The sequence below is a fragment of the Dama dama genome, chromosome 18 (assembly GCF_033118175.1).
Source record: "Dama dama isolate Ldn47 chromosome 18, ASM3311817v1, whole genome shotgun sequence".
In the NCBI taxonomy this organism is placed as follows: Eukaryota; Metazoa; Chordata; class Mammalia; order Artiodactyla; family Cervidae; genus Dama; species Dama dama.
In genome coordinates this window covers 36,612,208-36,627,435 of record NC_083698.1, presented here as the reverse complement: position 1 = coordinate 36,627,435, position 15,228 = coordinate 36,612,208, and the positions used below count along the sequence as shown (strand labels likewise).

The 15,228-nt window shown below is 32.9% G+C and overlaps 1 protein-coding gene across 5 annotated transcripts in view; it reads right to left on the bottom strand.

Moving 5' to 3' along the window:
* Positions 1-15,228, bottom strand: part of CACNA2D1 (calcium voltage-gated channel auxiliary subunit alpha2delta 1) — a 513,972-nt gene that overhangs the window by 26,729 nt on the left and 472,015 nt on the right. For all 5 annotated transcript variants that reach the window (XM_061165139.1, XM_061165136.1, XM_061165138.1 and 2 more), the window contains 8 exons: positions 9,153-9,250; positions 6,373-6,460; positions 5,255-5,317; positions 4,482-4,585; positions 3,547-3,633; positions 1,954-2,021; positions 1,561-1,599; positions 26-97 (listed from right to left, as the gene is read on the bottom strand). In XM_061165139.1, the coding sequence (XP_061021122.1) occupies positions 26-97; positions 1,561-1,599; positions 1,954-2,021; positions 3,547-3,633; positions 4,482-4,585; positions 5,255-5,317; positions 6,373-6,460; positions 9,153-9,250 (619 nt within the window). The remainder of the gene's footprint in view (positions 1-25; positions 98-1,560; positions 1,600-1,953; positions 2,022-3,546; positions 3,634-4,481; positions 4,586-5,254; positions 5,318-6,372; positions 6,461-9,152; positions 9,251-15,228) is intronic.

Genomic DNA, 15,228 nt, shown 5'->3' with positions numbered 1-15,228 from the left:
ACCCCTTCCCACTTTAGGTACATACCTGGTTAGTATAATCATCATGATTTGCCATCAAAAGGAACCCACCATCATCTAGAATAACACAATCCATTACCTATCAAAATAAAAATAGCAGTTAATACATTTTTAAGGAAGGTTAGGTTACATTATGACTCCACTTTATGTAGATGATTATAACAATAAAAATAGGAGAAAAGCTTAAATAACTATATCTTATCTTGAAGGTATGTGCTCAGGAGATTCTGATGAAATAAGGGTATGCATAGATTGCTATCAAACAATCAGAGCTTGAAATTCCACCACCATCCAGCCATTAAAATTGTCAACTCAGTCTGAACAATACATAAGAACAAACCAGAAAAAATCCTTTTGTCACTCTTGGTCATCTTAATAAACCAGGAAACTAGATAAATCAAATATTTAATAATGTATAATTATTTTATTATTGTTATATTTAAACACATACTTAAGATTTTGACAAGAAAGACATTTAAAAAATCCATTTGGGGTACTATCCATCACAGACTTAAAAAGTAAAAGCAGCACCATGAGGTTATTTATAATTGTTTTATATTAAAAATATTTGAGTACTCTAGGATGTAAAAGCAAGAATCAAGAGAAAAAAATGCCTTTAAGGAAAAATAATCATATATCCTAAAATGTTCCCAGTTTAAATTATGCTTAAATACATGAATCAATTTAATAGTTTTACTGTATGAAATTACAATTAAAAGCATTGTTTTCAGAGTTCAGGACATAATGCATTCTGTTTTCTTAATATGGAAGAAGCTTGCTAAAACCTTTGCTCTAAAAGGTTTGCTCTAAAAAGCTGATACACAGTCTATGTAAAATGAATGTTACAATAATAATTAAAATTACTGGCTTATGGCTTCTCAAGATTTAGGAGTGATAAAACGATACGAAACTCCTACTTCCCTTGGAAACATACAGACATACATACGAGGACTCAAAGAAAATAGGGGAATTCATCCTTCTTATTGAGTATAGGTATAACTTATCTAGTTTCATTCTTACAACATCTTAAACTGGAAACAAAAGGTTTGTATTAGCTTTTTCAATTTCTCAAACAAAAATGCAAGTAATAGAATCCAATCCAGGCAAGTAAAACTTCTTTATAATCTAAGGTTCAGTTAAAAGAAACTTTCTCACCACTATAAATATAGCACAAAAATATTCAGATAAAATGCAAAAGATGAGAAAAGACTGCACTGATAATAAGTATGCTTCAGTTAGAAACCATGGTCAGAAACAAAGCCAAAATAAATATGTGCAAAAGAATCTAACACAAGTGGGTCCAAAGAGAATATAGTTCATATTGATATGGCTTTTGAATGAATATTTTTAAATGCTTCTAAAGTTTAAGTTTAGGAATTAGAAGCATATAATTCAAATTCTTATCAGTGAATAAGTTCACAATTCCATACAATATTATTTTGGTATCTGATGAAAACTTCCTGCATTTTTTTTACCATTAGTCTTAGAAAGAGTAACACAAAAAGTTGTATTTAAAAATTCCATTTTAAAGAGTTTTCTTACATCACTGTTTCTTTTACAGTCACAAACTGGACCAGCACACTGAAAGACAGAAAGTACAATTATCACCTCACATTTTCTTAATAATGATTTTAATTATATCATTTTCAATATTACCATATTATAATAATTTAGTGTAAAAGATTAAATGATAGTCTAATCATTAGTTTTATCTTTATAAATTAGAGAATATCAACAAATATTTAAATGGGCATTTTAAATTCTTACATTGATAATACTTTTATTATTGGTTGACTAAACAAAAAAAATCTCTGAAAAAAATAGGAATTCATAATTATGCTTCAATGTAGTAGTATTAAAAGTTGATTTTGCCACTGTATTTGATTTGTTGAGACTAATAAATGTAGCATAGGAATTAAAAAAAAAATATCTTACCGGATCCCTGATTGATGTTTTGGTGAAATTCTCTATCCAGGAATTTACATCAATTTTAATTCCAACAACTGAAAAACCATGTAAAGAAAAGTTAACACAAAGTTTTTAAGAAATGTAGCCATAATTGTCACCTATCTTTCCTCTCACATTTGAAAATTCCTAAGGAGGCAAATGTAAGTTTCTTTAAAAAAAAGAAAAAGAATATCCATTTAATTGCAGATACACTGAGAAATGCTGATTCAAATTGATGTAAAAGGTTATACATCTAATTAGCTAGATATATATTTTGCTATATGATAATTTAGGTAATTTATAAAATAGCATTAAATTGAATATAATGTTAAAATTAGAGATATATTCCTTGAGGTTTTCATTAAGAAGTAATATTAATAGCTCTTAAACTATTACATAAACTTCTTCATATTCATAGTTTATTTTCTACAGCTTGCCAATTAATACAATAAACTTAAAAAATTGATAGTGTCAGGAATAGATTTATAAAAATGAAGTCATTTGAAGGGGGAGCTTGAAGGGGCTTCCCTAACCTAACCAGTGCATGCAGTAGTTGCTGAAGAAATGTTTGCTGAAGTGTGGATAAATGAGTGGATGAGCAGGTAGGTGAGTGGGTAGAAAAGGGCACGTGAATGAGAGACTGAAAGAGTAAGACTGGGTGAGTAAATAAGCAAGATTCCTCCTCGTGAATGGAGGAAGGAGCAGATGCGTTAGTCACTGCATGAGTGAGAGTGAATCTATGTAGCTGAACCACTGAGGGCTAAAACTGCCCTCAGGAGCAGAACGGGATTTATTTGCTTTCTCAGTCTGCCTCTCTAAACCCTTTATAGAATTCTAACAACACTGATTTACATGATACTTTTTTCCTTAATTTTTATTTATCTGTTTACTCTAGCCCACTTCTAACTCCCACTGATGCTCAGTTTTAAGAACTTTTGCATTTGCTTGACTTAGTTACCAAAAATTTCATATTCTTTATTCTAAGCTTTTAAAAAAAAGATCCCTACTTTTTAACAGATATAATATAGATAAGACATAATTTATCTTTCTCAATGATGGAAACAACTTTTTATGATTAAAATATTATAGACATTCACATCCTTGGTGATATCTACTCTGCTACCTGGCATGTGAGATCTTAGTTTCCCAAGCAGGGGTCAGACCCGTGCCCTGTACAGTGGAAGCATGCAGTCCTAACCAATGGACTGCCAGGGAATTCCCTCAACGTCTGTATATTTGAAATACTTTATAGGTTAGATTTCTAGTGTGAGATTGCTACATCAGTCAAACATTTAGAATTTGATATATAGTATAAAATTGACTCCATAAATTTGTGTCAACAGTGTATAAACATATACACTTCTTTGAAAAATTTGTCAACTCTTTATAGTGTCAATTTAATTTTATCCCCAATCTCATAGGTAACTGTGTCTCATTTTATTTTTCAAACTCACATGTCTTTAACTGTATTTTGGCTGAAGCATACTAATAGCCTTCCAGATAAGCACTGCCAGTTGACATTAGAAACAGTAGGTCACATTTAATCTCAGCCCTGTGTATGTGGACAGTATATATGCTTACCTGCAGGTTTAAGAAGCTTTCCTTGGATGTAAATTTCTACAGCTTTGCTTACCATAATGCCTGATTCATAAGCACCAGGTCCACTTTCTAAAAGAAAAAAAAAAGGAAAACAAACTGCTCTAGATAAATCAAATAATATTACATTTCTTTTAATATATACAGGAAAACAGTATTTTGCTTAAATATTCTAGCATAGATATGTTATCAAGGAATGGGTGGTCTCCTCTTTTTCTTCCTTTTTATACCAGGCTAATTGGAGTGTCCATGAATTGGTTGCATTAATTGACTTTGGAATGGAATTTATTTAGCTTGGCTGCATCACTCTCACAAGTTAAAGGATGCACACCAAATCTCTGGTTTATACCTGCTGAAATATTGAGGAGGCTGCTGAAAGAACTGGAAAAAACTGAAATTCCCTGAACTTCAGTTTCCCCATTTGTAAAAATGATGGTAATAGTAAAGCAATCATCAATCAATTAAAAATAAATAAATATTTTAAAATGATGGTAATAAGCCCCTCTAGAAAGGCTGAGGATTAAAATAGAAAGCTTTAGGGAAAGAACCCAACAGAATATTTTTAAAATATAGATTAGTAATTATTTGTACAAATATTATGCAACTAATACTGATTAAAGCAGAGTAAACTATATTTGCAGTTCGTGAAATTAGGGATTATCTACAGGTTTCACTGTACCATGCATGTCTGTAGATATGCTGTATTCACATTACTGGTTGGCTGATTTCCTGTAGATGCATTTTACTTCCTCAAATAAAAGGATACTTCAGTCTTTCCAGTGTCATGCATATGGTATATAATTAATAATGACTGTTCGAGCAACTATCATAAAATATATTGTTTGGGGGGAAAGCAGGTAGTAGCAATAATTTATTTAAAAAGGGGAATTGAGATGAATGAATTGTAAAGTAGTACTTACTGTTAAAGTAGGGAGCAGTGAAAACATAGTTATCGTTATCTAGACTTCTTTTATAGAAGCTGTCCTCATATGTTTCTGGGTTTTCTTGCCAATTTTCTCCAGCCCTAAGGAGGAAGTAGCTCATCATTTTTATTCTTTAATCTATTTGATAACTTACTTTTCCATTTGTGGACATCACTGAACTTTACAGATATGTCTGCATCTCTGGTACGGGTAAGGAAGTTAGTGGTAATTGATGGTGTAAATGACATTCATTACTAAGCAATAGATCAGCACAGAGTTAAATTAAGGAGCAGAAAAGGCTGACTTCAAGTTTTACTCTGACATTTACTAGCCAAGTAATTATGGACAAGTCAGTTAGTAAATCAATTAGTATTAAAAAACCTACGGAGCTCACTTTATGGACTCTTCTGAAGATAAACACAGATAAAAATCCATACATGAGTGAAAATAATGAAGTGCTATGCAAATATTGCCAATAGTCATATTCATAATAACATTATGTTCACTTAACTAGGTTAGTTATGTCTACAAAGAGAAAAATCTCTTTTAAAACTTAAATGTTGTAATATAGGTGACAAGGAAAAATACAATTGAAGAATCATAGCATGTTTTTCAAGAACGGAGTTTTTTAGTAATCAAGTACTTTAAATAAACTCTAATTTAATAGTGATCAGTTTCTCTGAAGAATAGCTTCCTAACACAGTAATGCACAGATCCTTTGAGTAGTCCTCTGTAATGTACTAACTTTTACAGATGTTATTTGAACTTACTCTTTCGGATAAACTCTGGTAATCCCACCATCAGTCACAACAAATCGTGCTTTCACTCCCTTGCTGAAACAGAAGACAGAAGAAGGAAAGTTTCATTCAACTGAGTCTTTGTACTATATTTAGATGTTGGTGGTACAGAGAGAAATAAAATGGGTTCCTAAGACAAAGCAAGCCAAGACAAATATATCAATAGACGCACACTACAGTTTAACAGGCTAAAATATCTAAGAAACAGTTAAAGAGAGGATCTCTGAGGAAGACATTTCATAAGAAACAATGATACAGTTGCATTTTGAAGACAGAATGGGACTTAATAGAGAAGACACCACATGAAAAGCAATGAGTACATATGAGGGGAAGCTAGTGGAGAGTGGTAGCGTTTGGTGCACAAAAGCGTAAGGCACGAGCTGAGAAACAATAGGAAGTAAAACCCCAAGTATAAGCTTCTGAAGAATGGTCAGCTCATGTATGATCCTGAAATCCATGCTGGAGAGCCTGCTTCACCTTTATCCTGAAATTAGGACTCAGTTTTAAAAGAGAGACTCTGGCAAGTCTGTGTTACATGGAGAATAGACGGGGAGGGGCTGTGGGCAGAGAAGTCAGAAGCACTAAAGGCAGAAAAATCACCTGCTGTGATTTCTTAGAAATGGAAAAACATTAGAACCTTGAGAATGAAGAAGAGAGGAAAACTTTTTTAGAAAAAAATATTTATCATTTGGTGGTTGATTAGAAATGGAGTGGAGAAGAGACTGGAACAGAACGATCATCAGATTCCTCAATTCCTTGACTGGGTGTAGGGCAGTGCTATGAGAAAGCTAACTGAACATTCACTAGAGATCCTATTTTACCTCAGACACTGAGACACATGAAAGCACACCAATTTAATCTGGTTATTCACAGTGAGGTGTGTAAATGTGTAAAGCTGAGTAATGGCTGATGTTAGTCCTGACATACACCCAATACTAAAAATTCAACAATTGCAAAATGGTTTTCTTGAGAAATTGTTATTAAAGATAATAAACTTTAAATTTATGAGGCCAATTTCCCCCAAATTTCCTAGAGTTGCTATACTGAAATACAGAATATATATCTTTTTATTAATAAGAACAGATACTTACATGTTTTTCTGCTTACTCCAGTAATTTTGGACAAGTTCATTTGTAAAGCCTGCATCCAGCAAGACTCTATTAATCAAGTCTGTGTTGCCTAACACAGAAAAAGGAGAAGTTTAATTATATGCACATAGTTTAATTAGGATAATAATGAAACAATACAAATGTATTTTTTTAAATTTCCAAAGCAATTTAGAGTGGATAATATTTCTATGAATTTAAAAATGTACCCTTATTAATTATCTGCATTTTTATGTGTGTTCTTCTTCCTCCCAGTTTTCAGGATATGGACATAATTAGAAGTGGAAAAGCCAATTCTAAATGAGGCAAGTTATTTTCTAAATGTTATCAAAAAGATAGGGATTTCAAAGCATCATAATTTCATAGACAAGTTTACATAGAATTATAAAACCATATAATATAGTTTGTTTTCTGGCCAAGGAACAGAACACATCACAGGCCAGCACTACTCCAAGACTGGCCTTTGAAATCTACTGGTATTGATGAAAGAGTATGCGCTTCAGGATGTCATTTCTGACATTAACTGAAGAGCATATCAGCCCAAGTTCAAACAAAGGTAGTAGTGGGAAGAGATAATGAGGACCAAGGGGCAATTCATACACATTCTTAACAAAACATGTTGTCTTCCCTTTTTTTGGGTCCTCTGCTCTAAACCCATAAATAAAGCTCTGAAATAACCTAGAAGTACCCTCTGAAACTTCACACCTATGATAAGATTTCATTTTATTCACATAAGGAATATATGGTCTTACTTAATATTGTATTACTACACGAGCTGGGGGATGGATAGGCTAGAAAACATTTTAGTTCCTTTTAATTATTTTAACTCAATATGTCTTACACTGAAGATTAAAGGATCAACTTAATGCACACGTTAGACTTCATTTCAATTCACTCTAGGAAGTTTTCTATTACATTATCTTAGAAATAATTACTAAAAGAAATAATTACTATAAAAATAATCCATTTGGAAAGTGAATATTTTAATTCTTGAATCCTTTTAATTATTAAATACTTTATGGTAAAACAAAGGAGTATATATATATATATATGTCAATGTTGCAAGTAATTTCATAATTTCTTTAATATTTTCATTATGTTCTAAGCCTAAAAATGGATCTTGAAATCTGTCTCCTGCAGCTGATTACACACAATAGAGATTAGTATTAAGCTTTACCATTATATGCATATACACTATCTTTCATTTTTAACTTAATCCAAAAATAAAGGAGAATATGAAAAAAAACAACTGCTCTACACCATATACATTTAGGTAAGTTAGTGAATTAAAGTTGAGAATTGTAATTTTACTAATGGATTAAGTGTGTCTTAAAGCAAAATTAAACATGACTGTACCCCCTTAAAAAACCATTTAGGTCAGTTACATTTCAATCACTAATACCTACTTTTAGAGATGGTTTAACAGATTATTGATAAATGAAGTAAAGTATGATTGAGAAAAACCTACAAAAATACTGTCAGAGGAAAATACAGATTGTTTCATTAGCTATTAGCTCTTTTTTATGATAAAAAATCCAGTAAGTTCTCAATTCTTTACATTATTACATAATTATCTCAAACATTTTCCACAGAATTATAGGGGAGACAGGAAAAAGGAAGAGATTGAAAAACATAAATCGCTATTTTACTAAAAGGATTTTGTATAAACATTTATACTTCTCTGGGATGAGAGATACCCTATAAAGGGATTTCAATAATCTTATTATTTTAGTTCTCTCTTGGAAATGCCTATTAGTTTCGAATAGGAAATAAATAATAACATTGGAAAGGCTCAGCTTAGTGAGCTCACACTTAGCAGAAAGTTTTGAAATCAGTTATGTTCAGGCATGATCAATGCAGACTTCATCCACCCATGATAGGTTTCCAGAGTGGCTCTTTAAGGCAACTGGCTAACTCATGTTACAGGTGCTCAGTAGTAGTTATTTCTTCTTATGAGATAAATGTAAGAAGTAATATTCCATACTTTGTTTAAACCTTCCTGATAGATGGAAAAATAATTTTAAAAAGAAAAAAGAGATGGAAGAAAGGGAGAGAAAGGAGAAAGAGGGGAAAAATGAATGAAAAGGAGGGAATTTTTAGGAAAAAAAGACTAGTTAAGATTTGGAAATGTTTTAAGGGCCAAAAATGCATAAATCTCTATGAGGTTTCATAGTAAAAGGATGGATATTTATCTAAAAGACAAAATGGTTAAAAACTAGTAAAATTTATCTATTCCAACTTGATTTACTTCATAAAATTGGAGAATTACAGATCCATACTTTTTAAGTTACTGTGATAAAAATAGAATATCAGGAAGAGAGAAAATGATTAGGTGTTATATCTTTATTTAGTTTTGTGCTTATACTATCCATATTGAAACTCATTGTATGAATTGGAGGATATAAATCACTTGATAAAATTCTGTTGTGTTTCCCTCTACATACCAAGAACAATGCAATGAAAAAACCTTCAAAAGATCATTCCAAATTAAACTTCTCAAATTTGAGAGGAGTAAAGGTAAGCCTATCTTATTTACAGCTAACCATTTGCAAGTATTTAATACCTGGCTTTGAAAATTAAAGTTTACTTAATAACAGAATGAAATTTCTTTAATATATGTAAAAAATTGAGTTAAATTATTTAATTTTACCATTAAAAATTCAAAAAGTAAATAAACTGAATTCAAAAAGTAGCAACAAACTGAACTGAACCAAGATTTGACCACTTTGAATATAAACACAGTGAAACAATGATTGCATACTTACATGATGGGTTGTTTGGAGTTTTTCTATCAATAAACTCATTAAAATTTAAAAGAAATTCAGTGTTATTATCTGATATTTTAAGGTCATTGCAGTAATCTCTGAAAAACATATTTTAGGATATTAGGTGTTAAAATCAAAACTTAAAAAAAATGTTCATAGCAATCATAGGTCGTGGAAACAATTTATTTTTAATTTTATTTTTTTAGTAGTGCATGATTTTGTAAGCTGTTGAACTGTTATCTCCATCTCCTCATCTCTATAATAGAACAATATTTTTTCATTAAGTGCTAAAGATTATAGACAATATATATTAAGCTTTTGACCTCTGGACCAAAAGGTGCTCAATAAAAATTAGCTTCTGTTATTCCTGTGGGTTTGGTGGTTAAGTCACTAAGCCAGTCTGACTCTTGTGACACCAGGGACTGCAGCCCTCCAGGCTCGTCTGTCCATGGGATTCTCTAGTCAAGAATACTGGAGTGGGCTGCCTCTTCCTTCTCCAGGTGATCTTCCCGCCCCAAGAATCAAATCCAGGTTTCCTGTACTGCAGGCAGATTCTTTACTGATTGAGCTATTATTGAATGTTGTAGGTTAGTAATTTACATTTAGAAGTTAATATCAAGAAATTAAAAAGCATTTATTTATTAAATATCTCAATAAATCCATCACATGATAGCACTTTTATGAGAAATTACTGAATTTTCAGAAAATAGTAAAAACAAGTGTCCTTGATGTGCTTATTGGCAAATTTCTGTAACTCCTGACTTAATAGAAGACAAACATGCCTTTGCATTCAATTGACTGTAAGATTGTTTTGGCACAATGAAACATTAGTCCTCATATAGATAATCAGTTGGAAGAGACAGAATTATTTTGTCTTCTCAGATAACTGTCACTATGCTTTAAAATAACACTAAAACTTGATTATTTGTAATTTCTTGCTTTGTAATGTTGATACAGAATCTGAAACAATACCAAGGAACTTCTCTACCTTGTTATATTAAAATTCAATGCACCATCTTACATTTTGAGTGCCCCTTTCACCCACCCATGATTTTCTCACATCATAAATTGGTTATTTGGAAAATGTGAATAATTTAGATCTTTCAAGTAATGACACATTTCATTATACTATACTGAAAATTCACATTCATAAATTATATCCCTGATCTCATTAGATAAGTCTATAATTACTGCAAAGCAGTCCTGCTTATAGTAATAAATATATCTTTCCTAAAATTCTAACTTCTGTTTTAAAGTTCAGATTTTGTCATTGGGAACAATTACTTTCAGTTGTATTCTTCATAGTAAACGGCTCACTTAATGGATTTTTGAGAAAATGCCTGCCATCCCAAGTCTGAATAACCATACTTCATCTGTCATTCCTTCTTTCTAATAAAACATTTTATGAAACAAAAAATCAAGACGCTCCAATTTTAGCTCTCAATTCAAACAATCACATAAGTACTTTTCTTTCTTTCTTTTTTTGTTTGGAGACAGCCAAGTTACTCTAGTATATAGTACATTTCCATTTTCTTTATTCAGAGTATTAAAAGATACATGCTCAAGGATATTTTACAGTGACACTGGCTTTTCCCCCAATGTGAGTGTCTTGCATTGAAGACTGACTACCAGTAGGCTTTGGTACACCTGCCTTGGTTCCCAATGTGCTAACAGCTCACCACTGCTTTCGTACTGTCACAGCACTGAAAATATCAATATGATGAAAAAGACAAATGCCATTTAACACTGTTAGGAAAACAGCTTTGTCCTTGTGAATCCTTGGAAAGAGTACTTGGAAACCATGGGGCTTTTCATACTTTTCAAAGTTTTCAAACTTTGAAAACTGTTGTCCGAAGTGCTTTGAAAATTCAGAATAAATGTAGGGTCCCATAAATATAAGAAGACTGCAATCATAATAACTAGGTTAATACAACTAACAGACCAAACAATCAAATATTCAAGACAAAAACGCAATTAAAAAGTAAAAATTTTCAGATGCAAGCCCATGATCTAAAACACAAAGCCTCAGGGAGCAGAGAGCAACAGAATGTCATCACTTCTTGGCTCACTGAAAATTTTAGTTTGGAGGCAAGGTTTAAAAAGTTTTTATAATTAATACTCAGTTTTTGACAGAGATAAAATCGACTTCTTCCCACAATGTTATGCTTTTTTGGAAAATAACACTAGCCTGCAAGTCAGAAGGCCAATATATTGAAGTAGCGTCACACAGAAATAGAAGCTGATGGCAAGATTGTAGAAGTTAATTAAGTAAAATATTGTAGAAAGACTAAATAATTATCAATAAAATCATTTAAAGTTCCATGTTATTATTTAAAAGGCATTTCTAACATTATCTTTGCTCATTTAATTCTAAAAATAACTTTACCAGGAGATTAATACTTTAATGGTGAGGAAACTGAGATTCAAAGATGTAAAGATTTATCCAAAGGCGCATAACTGGCAAATGGTCAAGCCCGGAGGTGAAGCAAGTCTTTGGATCCCAAATTAGTGTTTTAACACCATATACAATGTGCTTTAAACTTTTACTTCATGAGCTTTTATACCCACAAAGCTTCAAACCAAAAGCAGGTTCGACCTCTATCAACAGAAGGCTGTTCTGAGCAATTAATTTAGACAATGTCATAATGTTTTGCTTTTGTTTTTATCCTCACTGGCTGGGTTATACCCAATTTTGAACTAGTCTCAAGATATTGACTTGTTGATGTATTCTAAAGGCAAAGCAGTGAAAGTGTTGGAGCTTGTTATTAAGGAGAGAAGCTGAATTAGGATAGGAGCAGAAGTTAAAAAAAAAAAAAAATTAAACAACAGAAATGTGAGAAAACAAAGTGTTGACTGGGTCAGAAAAATGAGTTGTCCAGTAATAAGAATGATCCCGGACAATAGAAAGTCACCCACCATGCAGTAGGCAATAAGCAGCAATAGCCTGACTTAAATATCCGAGGTGTGAATGTGTGGCTACATAGACAGCAGCAACATCAGTTGCCTGTTACCCTAATGACTGTTTAGCACATGGCTGGGAGCTTGAAAATTCAAGATAATCACCACTTCTTGTTCCAGAGGAACCACCCCAGGCAAGTCTGTGACAGGAAACATGCTGTGGTTACCACAGTTGCTGACTTCCCCTTAGGATGCGCTGGAAAACTTGCTGGTAAACGTTTTATGATGCTCTGTTTTTCTATAAGAGACCGGGTTTACTCGCTTTGGATCATTATTTTTCTGAGGATTTTTTTTTTTTTTTTTGCCTTCTAAAAAAGGTTAGGTAGCAAGATGGAGAAACCTCTGGATAGGTTTTGACCCATTTCCATTTCCTAAAAATACCTTCAGGATCTGAAAGCTATATAATCTCATTTGCTCACTTTGTGTTTCTGACCAAATGAAATTTGTAACTTAAATTACTCTGAAACTAAAAGATCTTTGGTATTAGAAATTTGCCAAATTATTTCTAAAATACTGCTTGTTCTCATTCTATTTCACTTACATAGGTCATACATCACAAATTAGTCTTAAACTACTGGGGATCACATACTTTTCTTTCTTTCTCATTCCAACATATCTTTGAAGTGCTTTCTTATTTCTGATTATCCCAGAAAGATAGAAAAATTAATTCATGTTTCATCCCTCTGACGGTAATTCTCATAAAGGGAAGAATAATGCTACATGCATCTGTATTCTTAATGCTTTCCTTTCCAGTAGTCTTAAGACGGAAGGAAATGTTAAAACTGACTACCAATCAGGATCAACTAGAATAATTATTTAGGAATTAACAGAAATGGTCTACCTCTAAAATTTGCAAGCTTTTGCCTTTATTTTAAAATATCTGCTTTTTAACATTCTTTGTTAAATAGCACTCCCTCCTCCTCCTACCTCTACTAGAACCATAAATAATAACTAATATTTATTTAGAGCTCATCTCTTACCAAGAACTATATTAAGTATGTATTACTTAAGTAATATACTTACAAGTATATATTACATGTGGTATTATCTCATTTAAAGCTTATAAAAACTCTATATATAGACAGGTATAATTGTTAGCACTATTTTGCTAGTAAAGAAACTAAGATGCAGGAAATCTGAGTAACAGCCATGACAATGAATATCTGGGAAACAGACTCTGATAGTGTTGTTCTAATTTGCTTCACTGTTCCCCATTAATAACAGTGACAAAAACATATGCCTGATATCCTGGGTAACATGTCTGTCTTTCCTCACCAATTTTTTTTCTTTATTTTTATCAGTTTATTTTCCACAAATCTTTGAATATACATTCAATGCCCACTTTCCCAGGAAATGTTCCCTACAAAAATATTTGCTCAGCTGTACTGGATGTTCTTTTGAAATTCCCTAAGTATTTACATATTCAGTGTAGATATTTATACCTTAGAGTAGCAAGGAAATGGATTCAAATCCCATATTATTTACCACCTCTAAAACTGTTTCTTAATCTGTGAAATAGGATAATAGTACTAATTTATTATATTCTTCTGAGGGGTAAATGTAATCATAGCATGTAAAAGGCTTAATATGTTAACTGAGGGAGACACTCATTGATTTATCCTACAAGCTACAATGTGTCTTTCTTTCTCTGGTATTTACTCTTTCCCTAAATATACAGGCAAATTCTACTCTTCCAGCCATGATGCTGAACATACCTAAGGCTGCAGTAATGGTCCATATGCTAATCTTTGCTGAACTAAACAAAATCCATTGCCTACAAAGTGGGATTGGGAGATCTATTCATCCTCTCTGGGAGTACTTGGACATTTACCATGCTTTCTACCTTGTTTAAGGGTGAAGTTGAAAAAGCCAATCTGCATGGTCTGCTATTTAAAAATTAAGAGGAATGAGTCAAGAAGCTACCCAGAGAAAATCACAGATCTGAGATGGAGGGAGAGTCTCATCAACAGAGCACACTCGTATCTCAATGCCATTTCATCTCTGTGCTATATAGTAATGTTCTGCTTTCCATCTCCAACTAGTCTTAGCAGTTGTTCAAAGTTACTTGTAGCAAAAAATTGCTTATAAGATTGCATGCATTATTAACATGATTTTAAAAATACTTTTCATATATTTATAGATTCTCCAGTCACCAAATCTTTACGAAGCCACTACTGTGTGCCAGGCAGCAGATGTGATATTGAATGTTGAATGGTAAGCCAAAGAGATGCCATCATGTCTCGGTTGGGGAAAGTAAGTAAAATGAAATGTGGCCAGGGCTCTAGTACGGGAAATATAGGACTGTGGGGCAGTCAGCAAGGATGTCTAATCCAGAGAGGACAGGAAAGAAATTCCCAGGTGGAGAAGCTGTGAAGTTGGAGTCTGGAAAGGACTGGTAGTGGGCGTGTTCGATCCAGAATAGAAGATTAATGTAAGGAGGATAAAACGCATTTAGGAACTATGAAAAGTTTAGTGTGGCTGGACTTTAAAGCAGAGGTTGGTAGACTGCTTCTTAAAGGGTAGGAAAGTGAGTGATTTACGTTCTATGGGCTGAAAAGGTCCAGGTCACAACCAGAGGCAGTACCTCAACAAATGGCCATGGCTATGTTCCAGTAAAATTTCATGTGTAAAAACAGGCAGCCAGTCTGAAGGCCAGTTTGTCAGCCCCTGAGTGAGAGCATAGGGTGCCACACCGGTAAACTGGTATCTAGGGACAGAACGTTTGAAAGCCGTCCTGTGCGGAGCAGATCATCATGAGGACAGTGCTAAGCCACTGGCTAGTATTTAGCAGATGAGAACCAAAACTTTATTGAAAGTTTAGAAACTCCCTCTAGCCTCAAAAAGGAGACAGAAATGGGAAGTAAGGGAGAGAGACTGGAGGCAGGGAGATCAATTAGGAGGCAGCCTTACTAGTTGAGGTGAGAGAAGACACTGGCCTGAACAAAAGCAGCATAGTCTGACAGGCATACTGGATACTCATAAGATAAATCCTGCTTGGCAAGACTTATTGATTGACCAGAAGTTAGACATCTTTGCTCCCTTTCTTTATATCTATCAGCTTTCAAGACTGGCATTTAGGGAGGACAGTATTTTTGTTACTGAGGCAACATGGAAAGAA